The sequence below is a fragment of the Chiloscyllium plagiosum genome, chromosome 26, assembly GCF_004010195.1.
Source record: "Chiloscyllium plagiosum isolate BGI_BamShark_2017 chromosome 26, ASM401019v2, whole genome shotgun sequence".
NCBI classification, from domain to species: domain Eukaryota; kingdom Metazoa; phylum Chordata; class Chondrichthyes; order Orectolobiformes; family Hemiscylliidae; genus Chiloscyllium; species Chiloscyllium plagiosum.
In genome coordinates this window covers 49,759,377-49,786,909 of record NC_057735.1, presented here as the reverse complement: position 1 = coordinate 49,786,909, position 27,533 = coordinate 49,759,377, and the positions used below count along the sequence as shown (strand labels likewise).

The 27,533-nt window shown below is 44.8% G+C and overlaps 1 protein-coding gene across 1 annotated transcript in view; it reads left to right on the top strand.

The window, feature by feature from the left end:
* Window positions 1–27,533, top strand: part of LOC122562953 (voltage-dependent L-type calcium channel subunit alpha-1S-like) — a 172,513-nt gene that overhangs the window by 17,741 nt on the left and 127,239 nt on the right. The window contains exons 3-7 of the mRNA XM_043716256.1: window positions 2,207–2,358; window positions 7,349–7,433; window positions 14,451–14,611; window positions 14,797–15,022; window positions 19,554–19,761. Coding sequence (XP_043572191.1) covers window positions 2,207–2,358; window positions 7,349–7,433; window positions 14,451–14,611; window positions 14,797–15,022; window positions 19,554–19,761 — 832 coding nt within the window. The remainder of the gene's footprint in view (window positions 1–2,206; window positions 2,359–7,348; window positions 7,434–14,450; window positions 14,612–14,796; window positions 15,023–19,553; window positions 19,762–27,533) is intronic.

Sequence of the window (27,533 nt, the reverse complement as noted above, 5' to 3'; positions counted from 1 at the left end):
TTACTCCTGCTAGGCAGTCCCCCCCAACAGTATCCAAAGCGGTATACTTATTGTTTAGGGGAATGACTACAGGGGATCCCTGCACTGCCTGCTTCCTCCCCTTCCCACCTCTAACTGTTACCCAGCTACCTCTGTTCTCTGGCGTAACTATGTCCCTGCAGCTTCTATCTATCATCCTCTCAGCCTCTCGAATAATCCTCAGTTCATCCAACTCCAGCTCCAGTTCCCTAACTCGTTCTGTGAGGAGCAGGAGCTGACTGCATTTCCTGCAGATGAAGTCGGCAGGAGTATTGGTCGTCACCCCTACCTCGAACATCCTGCAGGAGGAACATTCCACTGCCTGCGTTGCCATTACTCTACACCTCGTCTCCAAAGCAAGAACACTGAGTAGCTTACCTGTGAACTTTAAAGTTAGGTTAGAGGAGGAGGATGGGAGAGAGGCCCTATGTAGGGCCTGGGGTCTAGAACACACCCACTCAAATATCAATCACTTACCTTCCGGACCAGCTCTGCGCTCCAACCTCACTTCCGCCCAGCTCGCGCCGCTCTCTGCCGAGAAAAGACCGTTGGCGTCGAGGTAAGTTCTTTATATATCACTTCCCTTCCCGACCAGCTCTGCGCTCCAACCTCACTTCCGCCCAGCTCGCGCCGCTCTCCAATTGAGTTTCTGGACAATAGTAACCCCAAGGATGTTGATAGTGGGGATTCAGTGATGGTAACTCCATCAAGGGGTGGTGATTAGATTATCTCTTATTGGAGATGGTCATTGCCTAGCATTGTGTGATGTGAATGTTACTTGCCACTTGTCAGCTTAAGCCTGATATTGTCCAGGGCTTCCTGCATTTGAACATGAACTACTCTTGGTATCTGAGGAGACAAAACAACTGCAGGTACTGGAATCCAAGGTAGACAAGTAGGAATTTGGAAGAACACAGCAAGCCAGGCAGCAACAGGAGGTGGAGAAATCGATGTTTTGGGTGTAACCCTTCTTCAGGACTGGGGGTGGGTGTAAGGGAAGGGATTTGGGTGGGGAGAGGGGCGGGATGATGAGGTAGGCATAGGTGAACACAGGTAGAGGGTACAACCTGGTTGGTCGATGGGAGGAATGAATCCAGTTGGTAGCTGGAAGGAAGGGTCAGTTAGAGGAATGGAAGGGAGGCAGTGGGGCTGGGAAGGGAGTGGGGGATGGGAAGTGAGGGTATTTGAAATTGGGGAACTCAATGTTAAGTCTTCCAGACTGAGTGCTGCCCAGGCGGAAGATGAGGTGTTGTTCCTCCAATTTGCTGTCTGATTCCACAGACATCACCACAGGAAATGACATCACCAACCCAAGGAAACCTAAACACATAAATAGAAGGTGGGCCATGCCAAGAGTGCTTCATCTGGAGGCTCACTGATGATGTTACCTAGTATGGTGATCAAACGTCTGAAAACGAACCTTTCAGCTCAGCAAGCAAATTGTGGTCTGATTCTCTGTGGCAATGGAGGAGGCCCAGGATGGTCATATTGGGAAGGGAATGGGAAGGGGAATTAAAATGGGTGGTGACTGGGAGGTCATGTCAGCCACTGTGGGCCCACCTGTGATGCTCTTAGAAACGTGCCCCGAGTTTACATCTAGTCTGCCTGATGTAGAGAAGACCACATCAGGAGCACCAGATACAGGAAACCTCTGTCTCACCTGGAAGGACTGTTTGGGGTCCTGGATAGAGGTGAGTGGGTGGTGCATCAGCAGGTTTTACATCTTTTACATTTGCAGGGGAGGTACTTGGGAGTTTGGGGGGGATTGTGGTTTGGTGGGGAGAGTGGTCTGATCCAAGGATTGGCAAAGGGAACAGTCTTTGTGGAAGGCAGAGAGGGGTGGGGAGGGGAAGATGTTCTTGGTGGTGAGGTCTAATTGGAGTTTGCCAAAGTGTTTAAAGGTGATAGGTTGGATGCAGAGACTGGAGGAGTGATACGTGAGGACAAGGAGGTGGGGGGAGAAGTACATTGTTCAAAATAGGTAGACATCTGGGCTGCTTGGGAGTGGAATGTCTCCTCGTCCAAGCAGTTGCAGCGGAGCTGGAGGAATTGGGGAAACAGGATGGAGGTCTTGCAGGATACTGGGTGGGAGGAGGTGAATGTGAGTGATGCCCTAAGTTGGGCATTTTGCAAGAAGATCATGTGTCCCTCTGGAGGTAAAACCTGAGACTTTCTATCTGTCATCCAGGGAGTTTTCCAGGGAGAGAGAGAAGGCCAAATCACGGGGAGATTTCCAGAAGTTCAGAGAGAAGCAGCAGCTGGATGAGGATCTGAAAGGTTACCTTGACTGGATCACACACGCTGAGGATATTGACCTGGATCACATCAACCATGGAGATGGTAAGGTGCCTTAGGGGAAGATGATGATGCATGGTAATGCCACTGGATTAGAAATACAAAATTCAGGCCAATGCTCTGGGGACATGAGTTCAAATACCACGTCTATTGAATTAAAATTCCATTAATAAATCTGGGATTGAAAGCTAGTCTCAGTGGTAGTGACTATAGACGGCTGTTTATTTTTGTAAAAGTTTGTCTGTTCACTAATATCCTCTAAGGGATGAAATCTGCTGTCCACGCCTGATCTAGCCTGCGTATTACTTCAGACACACAGCCGCATGGTGTCCTCTTCAATGGCCTATCAAGGGCAGTTAGGGATGGGTGAAAAGTGTTTGCCTTGTCTGCGATGCCCACAGCCAATGAAAGATTAAAACAGAAAAAAATTGTTGATTGATTCCTTGGGACCATAGACAGTCACCTCATACATTTGCAATCCAATCCTGGAACTTGTGTTGAAGAATTTGGTACCCCATATCTATGATTTATCCCCCTACTTTTCAATTTGGCCAACTTTTTACACGCTTATTGTGTCTATAGATGCAACTTGCCCTATAGTTTCCATTGCACACCAGCAAGGATCGGTGCTGGGTCCACTGCTTTTCATCATTTGTATAAAAGATTTGGGTGTGAATATAGGAGGAATGGTTAGTAAGTTTACAGATGACACCAAAATTGGTCATATAGTGGTTACCTCAGAGGACAACAGAACCTTGATCAGATGGTGAAAATGTGTTGCTGGAAAAGCACAGCAGGTCAGGCAACATCCAGGGAACAGGAGAATCAACGTTTCGGGCATAAGCCCTTCATGGGCCAATGGCCTGAGAAATGGCAGGTGGAGTTTAGTTTCGATAAGTATTAGGTGTAGCATTTTGGAAAGGCAAAGCAGACCAGGACGTCACATGAATGGTAAAGTCCTGGGGAGTGTTGCCAAACAAAAAGACCTTGGGGTGGAGGTTCATTGTTCCTTAAAGGTGAAGTCACAGTTAGATGAGGGAGGTGAAGAAGGCGTTTATTGGTCAGTACATTGAGTATTGAAGTTGGAAGGTCATGTTGCAGCAGCACAGGACATCGGTTAGGCCACTGTTGGAATACCGTGTTCAGTTCTGGTCTCCCAGCTATAGGAAAGATGGTATTAAATTTGAAAGAGTTCACAAAAGCTTTACAAGGATGTTGCCAGGGTTGGAGGATTTGAGCTACAGGGAGAAGTTGAGTCGGCTGAGGTTGTTTTCCCTGGAGCATCAGAGGCTGAGAGGTGACCTTACAGAAGTTTATAAAATCATGAGGCGTATGGACAAGGTGAATAGTTAAGATCTTTTCCCCAGGGTAGGGGAGTCCAAAACTAGAGAGCATAGGTTTAGGGTGGGAGGGAAAAATATAAAAGGGGCAATGTTTTCACGCAGAGGTTGGTCCCATGTAAGAAACGAGCTGCCAGAGGAAGTGGTGGAGGCTGGTGCAATTACATTTAAAAGGCATCTGCTGGGTACATGAATAGAAAGGGTTCAGTGGGTTGTAGGCCATATGCTGGCAAATGTGACGAGATAAATGGACCAGTTGGACCGAAGGGTTTGTTTCTGTTCGGTACATCTCTATGACTCTGTAAGAGATTGTTTAGTTACAGCAAACAAAATGGTCAATTCTTTATCATTTCTCCCACTGTCTTTAAGCTCGGCTGATGGTCACACTGAACAAGCCCAGACTGAAACCTGGCTTGATAGGTCATATATTTAGATTTGCAGTTGTGGTGCTTAGTCGCAACATATTCACATGAGACTGCAGATGTTCTTTAACAACAGAACATAAGTTTACTATGCGAAAAGATATGTAGAAGGCAGTTAGAAAGATCTTCACACATGTATAAAAGCAGTTTCCCAATACCATCTGTTACAGCGATTCAATTCCAGAGAAATATCATTGCTGTCTCAGCTTTGTAAATCTTTATTTAATTCACACGAGTCAATTTCTTTCACTTGGTCTGTTGAAAGTATTTTGTTTTCCGCTTCTGAGTCTGTTGGCACGAATCTCTCAGAATTCTGATGGCCGAAATCTTCTCAGTTCTAAAACTTGAATATTTCTGTCCAAACTTTACTGGCTTGAAAGCTCCATAGATTAGGTGTCAGTAGGGGAGTACTCTGGGGCCAGCGACCATAATTCTATTAGATTTAAAATAGTGATGGAAAAAGATAGACCAGATCTAACAGTTGAGGTTCTAAACTGGAGAAAGGCCAATTTTGACAGTATTAAGCAAGAACTTTCACAAGCTGATTGGGGGCAGATGTTTGCAGGTAAAGGGACGGCTGGAAAATGAGAAGCCTTTAGAAATGAGATACCGAGAATCCAGAGAAAGTATATTCCTGTTAGGGTGAAAGGGAAGGCTGGTAGGTATAGGGAATGCTGGATGACTAAGGAAATTGAGTGTTTGATTAAGAAAAAGTAGGAAGCACATGTCAAGTATAGACAGGATAGATCGAATGAATTCTGAGAAGAGTATAAAGGCAGTAGAAGTATATTTAAGAGGGAAATCAGGAGGGCAAAAAGGGGATATGAGATAGCTTTGGCAAATAGAGTTGAGAATCCAAAGGGTTTTTACAAATACAAGGACAAAAGGGTAACTAGGGAGAGAATAGGGCCCCTCAAAGATCAGCAATGCGGCCTTTGTATGGAGCCACAGAAAATGGGGGATATACTAAACGAGTATTTTGCGTCAGTATTTACTGTGGAAAAGGATATGGAAGATATGGATTGCAGGGAGATAAATGGTGACATCTTGAAAAGTGTCTATATTACAGAGGAGGAAGTGCTGGATGTCTTGAAATGCATAAAAACAGATAAATCCCCAGGACCTGATCAGGTGTACCCTAGAATTCTGTGGGAAGCTAGAGAAGTGATTGCTGGGCCTCTTACTGAGATCTTTGTATCATCGATAGTCACAGGTGAGGTGCCGGAAGACTGGAGGTTGGCAAACGTGGTGTCACTGTTTACGAAAGGTGGTAAAGACAAGCCAGGGAACGATAGACCAAAGAACTTGGACAAGTTGTTGGAGGGAATCCTGAGGGACAGGATGTACATGTATTTGGAAAGGCAAGGACTGATTCGGGATAGTCAACATGGCTTTGTGTGTGGGAAATCATGTCTCACAAACTTGATTGAGTTTTCTGAAGAAGTAACAAAGAGGATTGATGAGGGCAGAGCAGTAGACGTGATCTATATGGACTTCTGTAAGGCATTTTGGATGTGAGCATAAGAGGTACAGTTAGTAAGTTTGCAGATGACACCAAAATTAGAGGTGTAATTGACAGCGAAGAGGATTACCTCAGATTATGACAGGATCTGGATCAGATGGGCCAATGGGCTGAGAAGTGGAAGATGGAGTTTAATTCAGATAAATGTGAGGTGTTGCATTTTGGGAAAGCAAATCTTAGCAGGACTTATACACTTAATGGTAAGGTCCTAGGGAGTGTTGCTGAACAAAGAGACCTTGGAGTGCAGGTTCATAGCTTCTTGAAAGTGGAGTCGCAGGTAGATACGATAGTGAAGAAGGTGCTTGGTATGCTTTCCTTTATTGGTCAGCGTATTGAGTACAGGAGTTGGGAGGTCATGTTGCAGCTGTACAAGACATTGGTTAGGCCACTTTTGGAATATTGCGTGCAATTCTGGTCTCCTGTTGTGATAATTGAAAGGGTTCAGAAAAGATTTACAAGGATTTTGCCAGAGTTGGAGGATTTGAGCTGTAGGGAGAGGTTAAATAAACTAGGGCGGTTTTCCCTGGAATGTCGGAGGCTGAGGGGCGACCTTATAGAGGTTTACAAAATCATGAGGGGCATGGATCGTTTAAATAGACAATGTCTTTTCCCTGGGGTGGGGGAGTCCAAAACTAGAGGACATAGGGGAAAGATATAAAAGAGACCTCAGGGGCAACTTCTTCACTCAGAGGGTGGTACGTGTATGGAATGAGCAGCCAGAGGAAGTGGTGGAGGCTGGTACAATTGCAACATTTAAGAGGCATTTGGATGGGTATATGAATAGGAAGGGATATGGGCCAGGTGCTGGCAGGTGGGACCAGATTAGGTTGGGATATCTGGTCGGCATGGACGGGTTGGACCGATGGGTCTGCTTCCATTCTGTACATCTCTATGACTCTATGTTTAGAAACCCTTTTTGCTGAGGTGTGTGTTTCCCCTGAATTACTGGCTTGTCTTCTATGAGAAATGGAGAAACTATTTTATCTTCTGAACTCAACTCTCAATTAACTTTTTATTTTGAAGTCAACCTCAATGTGTTAACTCTGCCATAAACCCAACAGTAGAAACATTAGATTCATTAACACTACAGGGGTCCTTCAAGGCACTCCATTGTATTCACGTCCTTTTTTTGAACTCATGCATCTAGCTTACTGAACTTTTTGATATTAAAAGGAAACCTTCTCAGAACTGACCTCTATTGTGAGATCCAGAAATACAACATTTGTCACATCTCTCCTCTTCAAATATCAGTCTCCCCTTTGAATCAGAGGGTCTTCGATTGAAATCCCACTCCAGAGACGTGAACATGAATCCAGTGCAGCACTGAAGGAGTGTTGCATGGTTGGAATTGTGATCTTTTGTTAGGCTCCACCTGCCCTCTTAGCTGCAATTAAGAAATTCTATCACAGTACTCAAAAGAAAGCAGAAAAGTGCTCACCAGCATTCTGACAAATATTTATCCCTGAATCAACGTGATCAAAATAGCTTATCTGGTCTTTAATATTTTATTGTGTTTGGGATTTTGCTGTGCCCAAATTAGCTTCCATGTTTCCTACATTTCAACAGTAAGCGCACTTTCAAAATGTCTTCACTGTTTGTGAAGTGTGAAGTGCTCAGTGATAGCCTGAGATTGGTAACGCTCATTTGCTGTTGAAGCAAACCTGCCTTTGGGATGTTTTGTGTTGCCCTGTGGGGCCATGGCTGGCATTTTGTAACGGGTGAATACAGTGAGTACCTCTCTGCTTCTACAGGAATGCTAACCTCAGATGAAGGTGGCTCCATGGCTTCTCAGGAACTGCTCGAGTTGGAGGGAATGAGTCTGCTGTCACGTGTCAAGTAAGTTACCGGCCCCAGCCTATTCCTGTGTGAGAGTTCAGTTATAATCAGTCCTATTGGCCGTGGAGTGGGGGAAGAGAAATGATTGGAGTTGGTGTGGGTGAGGGAGCGATGGGGCTGTTGAGGTGGGGTGAGGGTTTCTGTGATGATGTGATGAGTTTATTGTGTATAGAGGTGTGGAGTTCATAGTATTGGACTTGGAACTTGAATGCCCTGAATTCAGATCCCACTGCAGCAAATTATGAACTTGAACTGCAGAGTACATAAAGGCCATGGCTCAGCAAGCAGCCTCTTAGATCTGTCAAACTGTCACTTCAGGTCAGCGCTAAGGCAGTGATGGACTGCTCGGGGGGCCAGGTCAACAGTTTGGGTTCCTCCAGGACCACTCAGTTCCAAGGCATTGCTACCTTGGTTCAAATATAGCCATGTTCCTCTTGCAGGATGTGGGAGGTGAGGGTCAACACTAGTGCTCCTGCTGACTTCACCTGTGAGAACTGCACCCAACTCCAGCTCCTCCCAGACTGTGTTAGGGAACTGGAGCTGGAACCGGATGAACTTCAGATCATTCAGGAGGCAGAGGGGGTGATAGAGAGGAGTTATAGCGAGGTAGTCTCGCCTAAGTTACAGGATAAAGGTAGCTGGATGACTGTCAGGAGAGGGAAAGGGAATAGACAGACTATGCAGGGATCCCCTGTGGCCGTTCCCCCACTGGGCGGAGCTACCTACTAGTGGAAAGCCACAGCGGCCAGGTTTCTGACAGTGAGCCTGGCTCTGGGGCTCAGAAGGGAAGGGGGAGAACAGAAGAACAATACTGATAGGAAATTCAATGGTTAGAGGAATAGACAGGAAATTCTGTGGTTGCAAGCGAGACTCCTGGATGGTATGTTGCCTCCCGAGTGCCAGGTCCAGGGATGTCTCAGATTGAGTCGACAGGATTCTTAAGGGGAGGGAGATCAGCCTGAAGTCATGATACACATCAGTACTAATGACATAGCCAGAGAAAGGGAGGAGGATCTGAAAAGACAATATCAGGAGTTAGGTTGGAAGCTAAAAGACAGGATGAGCAGAGTAGTAATCCCAGGATTGCTACTGGTGTCACATGCTAGTGAGACTAGGAACAGAGAGCGAGTACAGCTGAACGCTTGGCTGCAGGGCTGGTGTAGGAGGGAGGGCTTCAGATATATGGCTCATTGGTATACCTTCTAGGGAAGGTGGGACCTGTACAAGAAAGACGGGTTGGACCTGAACTGGAGGAGCACCAATATCCTGTGCGGGAGGTTTGCTAGAGCGCTTCGGGAGGATTTAAACTGGATCGGCAGAAGGATGAGAACCTGAGATATGGATCAGAGGATGGAGCAGATGGTGAACAACCAGACACAGCGCGCAGAAAGTCTGTGAGGAGAGATAGGCACTTGATACGGCAAAGGTGCAGTCAGTGTGATGGGCTGAAGTGTGTCTATTTTAATGCAAGAGCTACCAGGGAATAAGGGTGACAAACTCAGAGCAGCGATCAGTACTTGGAACTATGATGTTGTGGCCATTACAGAGACTTGGATATCACAGGGGCAGGAATTATTGTTGAATATTCCAGGTATTTAGCTATTTCAAAAGGAATGGGGGGGGGGGGGGGAGGTAGAAGAGGTGGGGGAATGGCATTGCTAATCAGGGATAGTATCACAGCTGCAAAAAGGGAGATCGTCGAGGATGGTGTGTCCACTGAGTCAGTATGGGTGGAAGTCAGAAACAGGAAAGGAGCAGTCACTTTATTGAGAGCTTTCTACAGACCTCTCAATAGCAACAGAGACGTGAAGGAACAGATTGGGAAATGTGTAGAAGTAACAGTGTTGTTGTCATGGGTGACGTTAACTTCCCAAATATTGATTGGAACCTCCTTAGTTCAAATAGTTTGGATGGAGCAGGTTTTGTCAGGTGTGTCCAGGAAGGATTCCTGACTCAATATGTAGATAAGCCGACTAGAGAGGAGGTCATATTGGATTTGGTGCTTGGCAATGTACTAGGTCAGGTGTCAGATCTCTCAGTGGTAAAGCATTTCGATGATAGTGATCACACCTCCCTGACCTTTAGTATACTCATGGAGAGGGATAGGAGCAGATAGCATGGGAAAGTACTTAATGGAGGAGGGGGAATTACAATGCTATTAGGCAGGAACTGGGGCAACTAAATTGGGAATAAATGTTCTCAAAGAACTGCAGTCAGAAATGTGGAGGTTTAGATTAGATTAGATTACTTTACAGTGTGGAAACAGGCCCTTCGGCCCAACAAGTCCACACCGACCCGCCGAAGCGTAACCCACCCATACCCCGACATTTACCCCTTACCCAACACTACGGGCAATTTAGCATGGCCAATTCACCTGACCTGCACATCTTTGGACTGTGGGAGGAAACCGGAGCACCCGAAGGAAACCCACGCAGACACGGGGAGAACGTGCAAACTCCACACAGTCAGTCGCCTGAGGCGGGAATTGAACCCGGATCTCTGGCGCTGCGAGGCAGCAGTGCTAACCACTGTGCCACCGTGCCGCCCAAGTGTTTAAGAAGCACTTGCTGATAGTATTGGACAGGTTTGTCCCACTGAGGCAAGAGAAAGTGAAGGAACCTTGGGTGACAAGGGATGTGGAACATCTAGTCAAGAGGAAGAAGGAAGCTTACTCAAGGTTGAGGAGGCAAGGATCAGACAGAGCTTTAGAGGGTTACAAGGTTGTCAGGAAGGAACTGAAGAATGGACTTAGGACAGCTTGAAAGGGGCATGAAAATTTTTTAGTGGGGATAATTAAGGTAAACCCCAAGGCATTTTACACTTCTGTGAGGAATAAGAAAATGGCCAGAGTGAGGGTAGGGCCGATCAGGCATAGTGGAGGGAATTTGTGCCTGGAGTCGGAGGAGGTAGGGGAGGTCCTTAATGAATACTTTGCTTCAGTTTTCACGACTGAGAGGGACCTTGACATTTCCGAGGACAGCGTGTGTGCTCAAACAGGTTGATGTTAAGAAGGAGGATGTGCTGAAAGTTTTGAAAAACATAAGGATAGATAAATCCCCTGGGACAGAGGGGATATACCCTACGCTACTACAGGAAGCGAGGGAAGAGATTGCTGAGCCTTTGGCAATGATCTTTGCGTCCTCACTGTCCACAGGAGTAGTATGAGATGATTGGAGGGTGGCAAATGTTATTCCCTCGTTCAAGAAAGGGAATAGGGATAATCCTGGGAATTATAGACCAGTCAGTCTTACGTTAGTGGTGGGCAAAGTGTTAGAGAGGATTCTGAGATAGAGGATTTATGATTACTTGGAAAACCATAGTTTCATTAGAGACAGTTAGCATGGCTTTGTGAGGATGCCTCTCAAGCCTTACTGAATTCTTTGAGGATGTGACAAAACACATTGATGAAGGTCGAGCAGCGAACGTGGTGTACAGGTGCACAATCCTTTATCCGAAACCTTGAGGCCAGCTGGTTTTCGGAATTCGAAATTTTTTGGATTTCGGAATAAGTGACAGTTTAACGGTGAAATTAAATGAATCTTACCAAACAGCAGCTGCACCTGTGAGTACTATGAGCCCTGAGACAGGATTGATGGGCTATACCGCCATGTCACGTCTGAGTGACGTGGATCGAGTGGGTGTGAAGTTGGGGTTAACTAATCACACGCCACACAGTCTTGTTATGGAGGAAAAAACTTCATGAAAGAACTTTGGATTTTGGAGCTTTTCGGATTTTGGGATTTCGGAGAAAGGATTGTGTCCCTGGACATGGATTTTAGCAAGCCGTTTGATAAGATTCCCCATAGTGGGCTCAATCAGAAAGTAAGGAGGTATGGGATACAGGGAAGTCTGGCTGTCTGGATACAGAATTGACTGGCCCATAGAAAACACAAAGTGATGGTAGATGGAAGGTATTCAAACTGGAGCTCGGTGACCAGTGGTGTTCCGCAGGGATCGGCTCTGGGACCTCCGCTGTTTGTGATTTTTATAAATGACTTGGATGAGAAAGTGGAAGGGTGTGTTAGAAAGTTTGCCGATGACATGAACATTGGTGGAGTTGTGGATAGTGTAGCGGATTATTGTAGATTGCATCGGGACTTTTGACAGGATACAGAGCTGGGCTGAGAAGTGGCAGGTGGAGTTCAACCTGGAAAAGTGGGAAGTGATTCATTTTGGAAGGTCAAATTTGAATAAAAAGTTGAAAATCACGCAACATCAGGTTATAGTCCAATAGGTTTAAGTGGAAGCACTAGCTTTCGGAACGCTGTTCCTTCATCAAGTGGTTGTCAAATCATAATTTGAATACAGATTACAGGGTTAAAGGCAGGTTTCTTGGCAGTGTGGAGGAACCAAGGGATCTTAAAGTCAATGTTCACTGATCTCTCAAAGTTGCCACCCAATCTGAAAGAGTTGATAAGGTGTATGGTGTGCTGGCTTTCATTAGCAGAGGGATTGAGTTTAAGAGCCGCGAGGTTATGCTGCAGCTCTATAGCGCCCTGGTCAGACCACACTTGGAATATTGTATTCAGTTCTGATTGCCTCATTATAGGAAGGATATGGAAGCTTTAGAGAGGGAGCAGAGGAGATATACTAAGATGCTATCTGGACTGAAGGGAATGTTTAATGAAGAAAGCTTAAGGGAGCTAGGGCTTTTCTCATTAGAGCGAAGGAGTTTGAGAGAGGTGTACATGATGATGAGAGGCATGGATAGAATGGATAAACAAAGACTTTTCCCCAGGGTGGAAATGACTATCATGAGGGAGCATAATTTTAAGGTGATTGAAGGAAGGTTAAGGCGAGGTGTCAGAGATAGGTTCTTTACATAGAGAGTGGTGGGTGTGTGGAATGCACTGCCAGTGATGGTAGTAGAGTCAGATACATTAGGGACATTAAGCGACTCTTGGATAGGCATATGAAAGATAGTACAATGAAGGGTTTGTAGGTTAGTTTGATCTTAGAGTAGGATAAAAGGTCAGCGCAACATCAATGGCCGAAGTGCCTGTACTGTGCTGTACTGTTCTATGTTCTATGTTCTTAAAAGAGTTGAATTCTAGAGGTGAGGTAAGATTGATTGTCCTTGACAATTAAGGCCACATTTGACAGTATGTGACAACAAGGAAACCTCACAAAACTGGATTCAGTAGAAATTGGGAGAAATCTTCCACAGGCTGGAGTCACACTGGCACAAAGAAAGATGTTTGAGGTTACTGAAGATCAATCATCACAGTCCATAGAACCATCGAAAAGTTATAGTTCAGAAAGAGGCTATGCTATCAGCAGTGCCTGAAACAAAAAACTAGCCGCCTATTCTAATTCCACATTCCATAGCCTTGCAGGTTTCTGCGTTTCAGGGGTAGATCCACGTTCCTTGCAAATAAATTGAGGGTATCTACCTTAATCACCAGAATGGGCAACAAATTCCAGACACTCACCACCCTATGGGTGAGTACGCTCTTCCTTATATCTCCTTCAATCATTCCCGCAATGACCATCAATCTGTGCCCCAGTTATTTCACCATTCCACAAGAAGCGACAGGACTTCCCTGTCCACTTTACCGTAGTCAAAGTGTAATCAATTAAGCAATTAATTCTTCTGTTCTAAGGAAAACAGTCTTAGCCTACCCAATCTTTCTTAGAGCTGCTATTTCCATCTCTGGCAGCAGGACACCTCTGCAGGAGTTCCTCAGTCTAGTGTCCCAGGCCCAACCATCTTCAGTTGCTTCATCAATGACTTTCCCTCCATCATAGGGTCAGAAGTGGGGATGTTCACTGATGACTGTACAATGTTCAGCACCATTCGCGATTCTGACACATTAAGCAATCCCATGTCTAAATGCAGCTAGACCTTAACAATACCCAGGTTTGGGCTGACAAGTGGCAACTAGCACTCATATCACACAAGTGCCAGGCAATGACCATCTCCATCAACAGAGAACCTGACCATTGCCCTTTAACATTCCATGGTGTTACCAACAACCAATCACCCATTTTCAACATCCTAGTGCTTACCATTGACTAGAAACTGAGCTCAATATGCCATTTAAATGCAATGGCTATGAGAACAGGTCAGAGACTAACAATCCTGCATTAAATAATGCACCTCCTGAATCCCCAAGACCTGTTCACTGTCGACAAGACACAAGTCAGAGAGAGAATACTCTCCCACTTTCCTGGATAAGCGCAACTCAAACAACACCCAGGATGCTTGTCACCATCCAGATGAGCATCAGCATCTCAGCCAGGCCCACAGGTGCTGAGCGGACCTCCCAGTCAGCACCCATTTTAATTCATCTACCCACTCCCTTTTTGACATGACCATCCTTGGCCTCCTCCATTGCCACAACGACCCACACCGCAAATTGGAGGAACAATACCTCATCTTCCGCTTGGGCAGCCTACAGCCCGGAGGAATCAACATTGAGTTCTCCAATTTCAAATAATCTCCCTTCCCATCCCCCAACTCCCTTCCCAGCCTCTCTCCCGCCCTTCCGCCCCTCCCTGCAACCAACCAGATTCATTCCTCCCTTTGATCCACCAGGTTGTACCTCTACCTGTCTTCACCCATCCCCACTTCATACCCCTGCCCTTGCCATCCCCTTTATCTGCCGCTCCCACTACACCCAGCCCCAGTCCTGAAGAAGGGTTATACGTGAAATGTCGACTTCTCCACCTCCTGATGCTGCCCGGCTTGCTGTGTTCTTCCAGCCTCCTGCTTGTCTGCTTGGGATTCCAGCATCTGCAGTTTTTTTTTGTCTAACCATCCAGGACAAAGCAGCCCATTCAATTGGCATCACATCCACAAACATCCACTCCCTCCACCACCGACACACAGTAACAATAGTGTATCCTGTCTACAAGATGCACAGCAGGATTTCACTAAGGATGGGGTAGGGACCTGCGTAGCTCAGTGGATCCCAGCCCCTTGGCCCACAGTGGTATGGTTGGTGATTGGAGTGTGTTTAATTCTGGGAATAAAACTAGGCTCGGGACTCACCTCCTAATGTAATTTTCCCACAGTTGGCGATGTCAGAGGTGGAACCGGCTGTTCAGGCGGAAGTGCAGAGCAGTGGTCAAATCTGACTTCTTCTACTGGCTGGTGATATTCCTGGTTTTCGTCAACACTTTGATGATAGCGTCAGAGCATCACCATCAGCCTGACTGGCTGACTGATGTACAGGGTAAGAACTGAACCCGTGTGCATCAGGAACAAGAATAGCAACCCCCTGTACAATGACTGCTACTCTCTTCCAGCAATCACTGTCTACCCCATTCCCTGTTCCTACCATTCTCTCTATCTGTCTGTACTACAGTGTCTCTCTATTCCCCGTGCTCACTCTCTCTCTATTTCTCCCTTGATTTATAGACCATGCCAACAAGGTGCTGCTAGCTCTATTCACAGTGGAGATGATCCTGAAGATGTACAGCCTTGGCCTGCAGGCTTACTTTGTCTCACTGTTTAATCGCTTTGACTGCTTTGTCGTATGTGGTGGGATCCTAGAGACTATTCTTGTGGAGGTGGAGATGATGTCTCCACTTGGAATTTCTGTCCTCCGGTGTATCCGACTCCTGAGAATCTTCAAAATCACCAGGTATTTGTGAGGGTGGGGTTAGGCTGAGTCTAGGTATGGTTTGTGAGGGTGGGGTTAGGCCGAGTCTAGGTATGGTTTGTGAGGGTGGGGTTAGGCTGAGTCCACGAATAGCACTCCATTCTCTCGTGTCAATGAGTTGAAAACAGATAATTCCTAATCACCTTGTTCAGAGATGCTGTTACACCCATCTGAAGGAGTTGGGCCTTGAACCTAGGCCTCCAGGTCCAGTGATACGGACACTATCACTGTGCCAGGGGTATAGACACTAATACTGTGCCAGGGGTACGGACACTAACGCTGTGCCACAAGAGCTCCTGTGAAATGGTAACATTGCTCACTGCATCACCATTGCTTCAGGAAAAATGATTAAATGGTTAATCTGAGACAATTCAAAAGATGAAACCAAACATGGCTAACGTTTTAGCCATTATTAAAGAGCATGACCCATAGAGTCTAACAGCATGGAAACAGACCCTTTAGTCCAACTAGTTCATGTCGACCATGTTCTCAAATTAAACTAGTCCCACTTGTCTGTATTTGGCCCATATCCCTCCAAACCTTTCCTACTCATGGACTTATCCACATGTTTTTTAAGCAGTGTAACTTTACCTGCACCTACCACTTCCTCAAGCAGTTCATTCCACACATGAACCACTCTCCGTGTAAAAAAGTTGCTCCTAACATTGTTTTTAAAATTTTCTCCTGTCACCTTATAAATATGCCCTCGAGTTTCGAAGTCCCTCATCTTTATGAGAATACCCTTGTCATTCACCGATCTATGCCCCACATGATTTTATAAATCCCAATTAGGTGCTGCTGTGCTCCAGCAAAAAAAGTCCCACCTTTTCCAGTCTATTTTTATAACTCACATCTCCATTTGTAGCTACATCCTGATAAATCTTTTCTGAACCAACTCTAATAATATCCTTTCTATAGTAGGGTGACCAGCACTGCACATGGCACTCCAGAAAAAGCCCTCACCAATGTCCTGCAAAACCTCAAAATGATGTCCCAAAATCCATACTGAACAGTCTGAGCAATGAAGGCAAGCATGTTAAATGCCTTCTTAGCCACTCTGTCTAGCTGTGATGCAAATTTCAAAGAATTATGTAGTTGAGCCCCTAGGCCTTTCTGTTTTCCAACACTACTCCGGGCCCTACCATTAATTATACACCTCCTGTCCTTGTTTGTATTATACTCTCTCTCTCTATCTCCCATGCTAGCTCACTTTCTCTCTCTATTTCTCCCTTGCTTTATAGATCATGCCAAGGTCCTCTTAGCTTTGCAATACCACACATTTATCCAAATTAAACACCATCTGCCACTTCTCAACCCATTGACCCAATTGATCAAGATCCATTTGTAATTTTAAATAACTTTCTTCAATGTCTATACCACCAATTTTGGAGTCATGCCTCCTATATTCTCATCCAAATCATTTTTCTAAGTGACAGACAAAAGTAGATCCAGTCCTGATCCCTGTGGAACACTGCTGGTCACAGGACTCCAGTCTGTAAAACAACCATCCACCATCACCCTCTGTCACCCACCATAATGCCACTTTATATTCAATTTGGCAAGCTCAGCCTGAATCCCATGTGATTTAACTTTACTAATTAGTCAGAGGCTTTACTAAAATCCAAGTAAACAACAAATGCTACTATGCTGTCATCAATCTTTTTGGTTAGATTAGATTACATTACAGTGTGGAAACAGGCCCTTCGGCCCAACAAGTCCACACCGACACGCCGAAGCGTAACCCACCCATACCCCTACATTTACCCCTTACCTAACACTACGGGCAATTTAGCATGGCCAATTCACCTGACCTGCACATCTTTGGACTATGGGAGGAAACCGGAGCACCCGGAGGAAACCCACGCAGACACGGGGAGAACGTGCAAACTCCACACAGTCAGTCGCCTGAGGCGGGAATTGAACCCGGGTCTCTGGCGCTGTGAGGCAGCAGTGCTAACCACTGTGCCAAAAACTCATTAACGTTTATGAGACACAAAACAATGCTGACTATCCCTAATCAATCCTTGCTTCTCCAAATGCATGTAAATCCTATCTTCCAGGATCACCTCCAACAATTTATCCACCACTGATATCAGACTCACGCATGTATTGTTTCCAGGCTTCTACTTACAGTCTATCTTCCAACATTAGCCAACCTTCAGTCCCCTCGCACCTTCCCTGATTTTAATCACTCCTGAAAGATCATCACTAATGCCTCTGCTATCTCTTCAGCTATCTCCCTTCGAACTCTGTTGTGCAGTCCATCTGGTCCAGGTGATTTATCTGCCTTCAGGCCATTAAGATTTTCTAGCATCTTCTCCTTAATGATGGCCGCCATACTCAGCCAAGCCCCCTCACTCTCTTGAATTTTTGGAATATTACTTGAGTCTTCCAGTGTGAAGACTGACATGAAGTAATTATTCAGTTCCACAGCCATTTCCTTGTTCCCCACTACTTTCTTCCAGCATCATTTTCCAGTGGCCCAAAGTTCACTTTTGCCTCTCTTTTGCCTCTCCTTTGTTGGTCTTTGTAAGTTTCTCAATCCCCTAGTTTCCCACTGCCCTTTGCCACATTATGTGCTTTCTCTTTTGTTTTTGTGCTATCCCTGACTTCCCCAGTCAGCCATGGCTGCCTCACCCTCCCTGTACCAGGCTTCTTTTTCCCTCAGGATGAAGCTCTGCTGTGTCTCCTGAATTACTCCCAGAAACCCCTGCCATTGCTGTTCCACTGTCTTTCCTGCTGGGCTGCTCTCCCAGTCAATTCTACCCAGCTCCTCCCTTGTGCCTGTGTAGTTGCTTTTATTCAGCTGTAATACCGTTAGCCCTGATTCTACCTTCTCCCTCTCAAATTGCAGAGTAAATTCGATCATATTATGATCCCTGCTTCCTAAGGGTTCCTTCACCTTAAGCTCCCTTATCAAGTCTACCCCATTGTACAACACTAAATCCAGTACCACCTGCTCCCTAGTGGGCTCCACCACAAGCTGCTCCAAAAAGCCATCTCATAGACATTCCACAAATTCCATTTCTTGTAATCCACTACCAACCTGGTTTTCCCAGTCCCCCTGTATCTGGAAATCCCCCATGATCACTGTAACTTTGCCTTTCCTGCACACCTTTTCTGTCTTCTGGTGTATCTTGTGCCCCAGTTCCTGACTACTGATTGGAGGCCTGTACATAACTCCATTAATGTTTTTTTTAACCTTTGCAGGGGTTCCTCAATCCTACCCACACAGGTTCTGCACCACCTGACCCTACTTCATTTCTTATGATTGATTTAATTTCATTTCTTATTAATTCTTGTTATTTCTTCCTTGTTCTTAAACTTTTTAATTAAAGAGTCGATGGCCAGAGTAATTTCTTCTTTAATAATGATGCTATCTGTGAATGAGGTCTTATGTTTTATGAAAAAGATGACAATTACAAAATGATGTTTCAGTGCAGATATGAGTTTTTTTTTGCTGGCTTCAAACAAAATGGCTTTCAAAACGACCTTCAACCTTCCTCAATTTTCTGAATCTAAACCTCACGGGTCCAGAGAAAATGATCTTTGAATTTACTGTACAACCAAATTCCTTTTTACTTATTGATATACTTGAGTGACACATAAGGCACACGCTCTTACCAATTACAGTGGTAAACAGAAATTCATTTTCCCATTCTACATTGACGTTTATGGTTTTGTTTTAGATGGTCCAGGTTCATTACTTGTCGTTACTGCTTCACCTTGTAATTTGTGATATCACTCTGTCACTGGTCACACTGCAGGTTGGAATGTCCAGAATAACGCTGCTGCTTTCATGTTTGGATGCATAGGAAGTCACTCTATGACTGATTTGTTTCCAAGGCCACTGCTGGCTTCCAATGGCCTGCCATTGGACATGGGGTGTGGCAGAGATCCCCATAATGTTTCTTCATCCTACACAGACCTATTGGACAAGCAGCTGAAGAAGAAATAACTATAGGTCAATACAGAACAGGCAGAGGAGTGGGACTAGCTGAGCTGCTCTCTTGTCGAGAGTCTGTGTGGGGATAATGGGCTTTATAGCCTCCAATGTTTCTGCTGCTGTAATTTACTTGCTTCACTCATCAGTTCCTCGTGGATACAAAACCCACTTTAAACAGTCCATCTGGACCAAATGGCAACAAGCTGACAAAACCTATAAAGAGCAGCTTCTGGAAGCAGAGCTCTTGTGGCAATCTGTTCTACATTCTTATTGTTGGTGTGTTGTACATTGTATATTTTTATATAATTGCTGATATTTCTTTAGATATGGAGACTGACACTGCACAATTATGGTGATTTATATTTGAATCCCTTTGCAGCAAAGGCCAACATTGCATTTATTTTAATAGCTTGCTGCAATTTGCTGTGTTCCTTCTGCCAGTCAATAGACAGGGTTCCATGGTTTACCTGCATGAGTTCCTGTTCCCTCAGTGTATAGAGTAAATATTTAGTTGGGACTACCTCTCCTGTTTTGCTCATCTCATTGTCTCACTTTGTTCTTGCTCAGGTATTGGACTTCTCTGAGTAACCTGGTTGCCTCCCTGCTGAACTCAGTCCGTTCCATTGCATCCTTACTCCTTCTCCTCTTCCTGTTCATCATCATCTTCTCATTGCTGGGGATGCAACTGTTTGGTGGAAAGTATAACTTTGATGACATGGTTGTGCGAAGGAGTACATTTGATAACTTTCCTCAGGCACTGCTGAGTGTGTTCCAGGTGAGTATTGGGTTGCATGAATCCCTCTGTCTTGCTGAGTGTAATTGCATATTTGATGGTGATTCGAGCAGGTGTTTGGGAATTCAAGCCCCACTGCTGAGAGTTGAGACTGAATCCAGGCTGATGTAAACTGGTCTGTTTCCCTCCCCCACTCACCCATTGTACTCTATGCTACTTTCTCCCCACCCCCACCCTCCTCTAGCTTATCTCTCCACGCTTCAGGCTCCCTGCCTTTATTCCTGATGAAGGGCTTTTGCCCAAAACGTCGATTTCGCTGCTCTTTGGATGCTGCCTGAACTGCTGTGCTCTTCCAGCACCACTGATCCAGAATCTGGCTTCCAGCATCTGCAGTCATTGTTTTTACCTCGTTTCTGAGTGGCAGCCAGTTGGTACCACAGGGATGAGTGCTTGGACCCCCTGCTATTCAATTTTATATTAATGGTTTAGATAGGGAACCAAATCCAATTTCACTGGGTTTGCAGATATCACAAAGCTGGACAGGAGTGTGAACTGTGATAAGAGTGCAAAGATGCTGCAGTGTAATCTGGACAAGTTGAGTGAGTGGACAAATGCTTGGCAGATACAGTATAATATGGATTAATATGAGGTTATCCACTTTGGTAAGAAAAACTGGGAGATGGATTATTGTCTGAATGGCAATGGATTGGCAAAGAGGCAGATGCAATGTGACCTGGGTGTCCCAGTGTATCCCTTGTTGAAAGCAAGCATGCAGTGCAGCAAGCAGCACAGAAGACAAACAGTATGTTGGCCTTCAGAACAAGAGGATTTGAGTACAAGAGCAGAGATGTTTTCACTGCACAATGTCATGGTGAAACCATAGCTGAAGTATAGTGGGTAGTTTGGTCTCCTTACCTGAGGAATGATCTTCTGACGATGAGGGAATGCAACAAAGGTTTACCAGACTGATTCCTGGGATGGCAGGACTGATGTATGAAGAGAGACTAGACCTTTTAGCAGTATATTTACTGTAGTTTAGCAGAATGAGAGGTGATCTCATGGACACCTATGAAATTCAAACAGGACTGGAGAGAGTGAATGTTGCTGACACTCAGGGGTATCAGAACCAGAGGTCACAGTTTAGGGGAATGGCCATTGCGGGCTGAGACAAGTGTAAATCTCTTCACCCAGAGAGTGGTGATCTTATGGAATTCTGTGCGGCACAGGGCAAAATATTAAATGTTTTCCAGAAGGAGTTCAATATCATTCTTAGGGCTAAGGGGATCAAAGAGGCGATAGCAGAGACATGGTACTGAGTAGGTTGGTTAGCTATGGTGGGTTGAGCTTGAAAGGCCGAATGGCCTAGTGCTGTTTTACGTTGTATGTTTCTACATGGAGTCCTCAGGGCATGCTGCCTTGTTCAAGGTGCTGCCTATCAGATGGAAACACCAAAACAAGGCTCAGGTTGATCCCTTTGGTGGATGTAAAAGGTCCGAAAAGTAAAATGTTGATCCCTCAGCCAAGAGAATATATATACTAGATTAAGTTTAAAAAGAAATGAGATGCCAGATACACTTAACAACCCAAGTGCTTCGGTGGTAAGAGTTAATTTCTGAGGTTGATGCATTTTCACAAGAGCTAGTGAAAGTTTAGATTTTATAGATAATTACTTTGTTATTGTGTTTTTGTTGTTTGTGTCAACAGAAAATGAAACTAAAATTCAACAAATTCCCCAAGACCTGATTGCCTTACACCCCTAGGGTTCTAAGAGAGACCGTGATGGGGGTAATGACTGCAATAGTTAGGATTGTGCAAATTCTACTACAATCGCAGCAGATTGGAAACTGACAAATGGAAAGAGGGAAAAAGTAAACAGGAACAATATGGCAAGTTGGCCTGACAGTCTTTGGGAAAGGGCTGGAATCAATTAGTGCAGCCTTGCAGGATTGTTATTGAAGAAGAAGGCAATTTGGCCCATTATGTCTGCACTAGCTCTTCAAATGAGTGTCAATCCCTTGTCTTTTTCCTGTACTCTTGCACATTAGTTAAATAGAAACAATGAAGCTAGAGAAGTGATTGCTGGGCCTCTTGCTGAGATATTTGTATCATCGATAGTCACAGGTGAGTTGCCGGAAGACTGGAGGTTGGCAAACGTGGTGCCACTGTTTAAGAAGGGCGATAAAGACAAGCCAGGGAACTATAGACCGGTGAGCCTGACCTCGGTGGTGGGCAAGTTGTTGGAGGGAATCCTGAGGGACAGGATGTGCATGTATTTGGAAAGGCAAGGACTGATTCGGGATAGTCAACATGGCTTTGTGTGTGGGAAATCATGTCTCACAAACTTGATTGAGTTTTTTGAAGAAGTAACAAAGAGGATTGATGAGGGCAGAGCAGTAGATGTGATCTATTTGGACTTCAATAAGGCGTTCGACAAGGTTCCCCATGGGAGACTGATTAGCAAGGTTAGATCTCATGGAATACAGGGAGAACTCAGGTTCTGTATCTCATTTGGATACAAAACTGGCTCAAAGGTAGAAGACAGAGGGTGGTGGTGGAGGGTTGTTTTTCAGACTTGAGGCCTGTGACCAGTGGAGTACCACAAGGATCGGTGCTGGGCCCTCTATGTTTTGTCATTTGCATAAATGATTTGGATGCGAGCATAAGAGGTACAGTTAGTAAGTTTACAGATGACACCAAAATTGGAGGTGTAGTGGACAGCAAAGAGGGTTACCTCAGATTACAACAGGATCTGGACCAGATAGGCATTCAGATAAATGCGAGGTGCTGCATTTTAGGAAAGCAAATCTTAGTAGGGCTTATACACTTAATGGTAAGGTCCTAGGGAGTGTTGCTGAATAAAGAGACCTTGGAGTGCAGGTTCATACCTCCTTGAAAGTGGAGTCGCAGGTAGATAGGGTAGTGAAGAAGGCGTTTGGTATGCTTTCCTTTATTGGTTAGAGTCTTGAATACAGGAGTTGGGAGGTCATGTTGTGGCTGTACAGGACATTGGTTAAGCCACTGTTGGAATATTACATGCAATTCTGGTCTCCTTCCAATCGGAAAGATGTTGTGAAACTTGAAAGGGTTCAGAAAAGATTTACAAGGATGTTGCCAGGGTTGGAGGATCTGAGCTACAGGGAGAGGCTGAACAGGCTGGGGCTGTTTTCCCTGGAGTGTCAGAGGCTGAGGGGTGGCCTTATAGAGGTTTACAAAATTATGAGGGGCATGGATAGGATAAATAGACAAAGTCTTTTCCCTGGGGTCGGGGAGTCCAGAACTAGAGGGCATAGGTTTAGGGTGAGAGCGGAAAGATATAAAAGAGACTTAAGGGGCAACGTTTTCACGCAGAGAGTAGTATGTGTATGGAATGAGCTGCCAGAGGATGTGGTGGAGGCTGGTACAATTGCAACATTTAAGAGGCATTTGGATGGGTATATGAATAGGAAGGGTTTGGAGGGATATGGGCTGTGTGCTGGCAGGTGGCACTAGATCGGGTTGGAATATCTGGTCGGCATGGATGGATTGGACCGAAGGGTCTGTTTCCATGCTGTACATCCCTATGACTCTATGACTGTATCTCATACCCTCTTGAATACCTGCTATGGACCTGCCTTCACGACATTTCTAGGCAAGTATATCGCAGACCTGAACCACTTGTTTGATAAAGATTTCTCACATTTCTACATTTGCAAATTACTTTAAATCTATGCTCCCTCATTCCTGGTCCTTTTATGTGCAGGAACACAGTCTCTCCCTATCTATTATACAGGCTGCTTAATTTTGAAAACTTCAATCAATTTTATTCTTAGCATTCTCTCCAAGGAAAGCAGTCCCAACCTCTCTAATATATTCTCATAGTTGAAATTTCTCATCCCTGAGAACACTTTTGGACAACCCTTCTGTACTCTGTCCAGTGCATTCCCATCCTTCCTATAGTGTACCACCCAAAACTGTACACAGTGCTTAAGCTGAGGACTCACAGATGTCATACACAAGTTCTTCGTAACCTTTCTGATCTTAGACTATATGCCCCATTAATAAAGCAGAGAATACCATATGCTCTATTAACTGTTCTGTCCACCAGTCCTGTCACTTTGATTGACCTGTGCACCAACAGGCCATCTGCTCCTGCACCTCCTTTAGAATTGTAGCTCTATTTTATACTCGTGTTCTTCCAACCACACCTCTTCACCCATGCCAATTTATTGATATTGTTTTGGAGTTCCATACTGTCTATCTCAGTTTCCAATTCTTACACCTTTTGTATCATCCACAGCTTTGAAATTATGTCCTGCACACCAAGGCTGAGAAATTACATATCTATTTTAATGTCTTTGTTTTGAAAAGAGCATCACACCAGACTCAAAACGTTAGCTGTTTTCTCTCTACATGTATGCTGCCAGACCTGCTAAGTTTCTCTAGCACTTTGCATTTAGTTAATAATCACATCACACCAGGTTATAGTCCAACAGGTTTATTTGGAAGCACTAGTTTTCGGAGCGCTGCTCCTTCATCAGGTGGTTGTGGAATATAAGAACTTAAGACACAGAATCTTTAGGCTATAAATTTTTAAAGCATGTGAAGTTACCTGCCTCACCTACCCTCCCTGACAGTTTATTCCAGATTCCCGTCCACCTCTGGGTGAAAAAGAAATTCCTCAAATCCCCTCTAAATGTCCTGCTTTTCACTTTAAAATTACGCCCCCTTGTGTTTGAACCTTCAATTGAAGGGAACAGCTGTGGTCTAACCAAAGTCCTAACCAACTCCAGCATAACCTCCCTGCTCTTATAATCCAAGCCATGTCTGGTAAGGGTAAGTACCCTATTAACCTGCCTTGCCACCTTCAAGGATCTTTGGATAATCACCCTAAGATTCCTTTGTTCCTCTGAGCTTCCTATTGCCTTGCCCTACATTGAGTACTCCCTTGTTTTGTTCCTTCATCCAGAGTGCATCACCTCACATTTAGAGTTAAATTCCATCTGCCACTGACCTACCCATCTGACCAATAACCTAACCTCTTTCTTCATTGTCAATCACTTGGCCAGTCTTCGTGTCATCTGCAAGCTCACCTATCACCCCCTCCCAAACCCCCAACCCCCCAAATTTTATTCTATAGTGTTTATATATAATCACAAATGATAAGGAACCCAGCACTGATCCCTCTAGTACTGCACACCAGCCTCCAGTCACATAAACAGACTTCTATCACCATCTTCTGTCTCCTAACACAAAGCCAATTTTGATACACCTTGCCAAGTCACTCTGAATCCCATGTTTACTTTTACCTTGTTTACAGTCTCTCATGTGGGATCTTGTCAAAGGCTTTACTGAAATCTATATAAACTACGCATCGACTGCACTACCCTCATTTGAACACTTCCTCAAAACATTTCAATCAAATTTGTTAAGCATCGCCACCCCTGATCAAACCTTGCCTCTCTAAATAGGGATTAATTCTCTCCTTCAGAATTTTCTCCAGTAGTTTCCCCACCACTGATTGTGCCGTAGTGTTGAGGGTTGTGCAGGCTAGGTGGATTGACTGTGCCGTAGTGTCGAGGGTTGTGCAGGCTAGGTGGATTGACTGTGCCGTAGTGTCGAGGGTTGTGCAGGCTAGGTGGGAAGTGGGTCTGGGTGGAAGGCTCTTAAGAGGATCAGTGTGGACTCGATGGGCCAAATAGCCTGCTCCCACATGTAGGGATTCTATGATCTATTCTACGATCACTGATGTGAGACTCATTGATCTGCAGTTCCCTGATTTATTTCTACCACCCTTCTTGAAAAGGGAATGACATCAGCTGTCCTCTGGTATCTCCTCCATGGTCAGTGAGGAATTATAAACTTGGGTCAGGGCCCTTGTAATTTCCTTGCTTGTCTGTCAGAGCAGCCTGTGAGAGGGCTCAGCTGGAACAAGGGTTTTGTCCACTTATAAACCCGTCGGAACCTCTGATATTCTGTATGTCAATCTTCTCATGAACCTCACGATCACTCTTCCCAAAGTACCTAAATCTTCCATTTCCTGAGTTAAGACAGACCTGACTGTACTCGTTTAACACCCTACCAACCAGCTTCACACACACACATTGTCCTGTTGGTCCCTAATTGACTTTATTGTTTCCTGGTTATTCTCTTCCCCTTAATATTCTTATAGAATATCTTGGGATCCTCCCTAACCTTACCCACCAGTGTTATCTCATGCCCTCTCTTTGTTTTCCTAATTGTTTTCATAAGTTCCTTTGTGCACTGTCTATATTCCCACTGGGGCTCCATTGATGTGCTCTCCTTGCACCAGTTAAAAACCCCTCCTTCATATCCATATTTTTATCCTGAATATTTTTAGAGTTCTTTGGGCTTGTTGCTCCTACATTAACACCCCAAAAAGGCCTGTATTCAGTTTTATTTTGAATGTGATCCCTTCAGTTCTGCTGTAGATTTACTCTGAAGTAGTTGTTCTCTGTTTACTTTGGTCAGATCCTGTTTTATTTTAACAAAATCTGCCTTTCTGCAATTCAAAGTTTTTTTGCTGACCATCTTTCTGCTTTCTATAACAAACATAAAATGTGTGGCGTTGCTGTCACTATCATAAAATGCTCCCCCAGCTGCATCACCTTGAACACCTGTCTGGTTTCATTCCCCAGAATCTGGTCCAGCACTGACCTTTGTAGCACCATTTACAGAGGAACCTCGATTATCCAGCATCGGTTATCCAACAAGATCACAAGGTCCCAAAGCCTGGCTAAACAATGTTATCCAGCACTCGATTATCCAGAATTCAATTAACCGAACGAAATACTCCCCGCCCGGGTACTTCGGATAATAGAGGCTCCTCTGTATATGTTGAAATCAAAACCTCTTCAAAGTATGTTTCAAGAGATCTGCCCATCTAGACCTATTACGCTATGACTATCCCAATTAATATTTGGGTGGTTGAAATCCCTTAATATAATTACCTGATTATTGTTTCACACTCTGCAGTAAATTGTTCACATTTCTGCTTCTCTATTGTTTGGGGTGTATAGTAAATTTTTGGGTCTGTAACTACCCCCTTTTTATTTCTAAACTCTACCCACAAAGCCTCATTTGCAGACCCTTTCAAGATACCGTCCCTCCTTGCTGCCGGACTGAGCTGACTCCCTAACTAATAGTGCAACATTTTGACACTGTCCCCTGTCATAGAGTCATAGAGATGTACAGCATGGAAACAAACTCTTTGGTCCAACCCGTCCACGCCGACCAGATAACCCAACCCAATCTAGTCCCACCTGCCAGCACCTGGCCCATATCCCTCCAAACTCTTCCTATTCATATACTCATCCAAATGCCTCTTAAATGTTGCAATTGTACCAGCCTTCACCACATCTTCTGACAGCTCATTCCATACACGTACCACCCTCTGCGTGAAAAAGTTGCCCCTTAAGTCTCTTTTATATCTTTTCCCTCTCACCCTAAACTTATGCCCTCTAGTTCTGGACTCCCTGACCCCAGGGAAAAGACTTTGTCTATTTATCTTATCCATGCCCCTCATAATTTTGTAAACCTCTATAAGGTCACCCCTCAGCCTCCGACACTCAAGAGAAAACAGCCCCAGCCTGTTCAGCCTCTCCCTGTAGCTCAGACCCTCCAACCCTGGCAACATCCTTGTAAATTTTTTCTGAACCCTTTCATGTTTCACAACATCTTTCCGATAGGAAGGAGATCAGAATTGCACGCAATATTCCAACAGTGTCTTAACCAATGTCCAATACAGCCACAACATGACCTCCCAACTCCTGTACTCAATACTCTGACCAATAAAGGAAAGCATACCAAACGCCTTC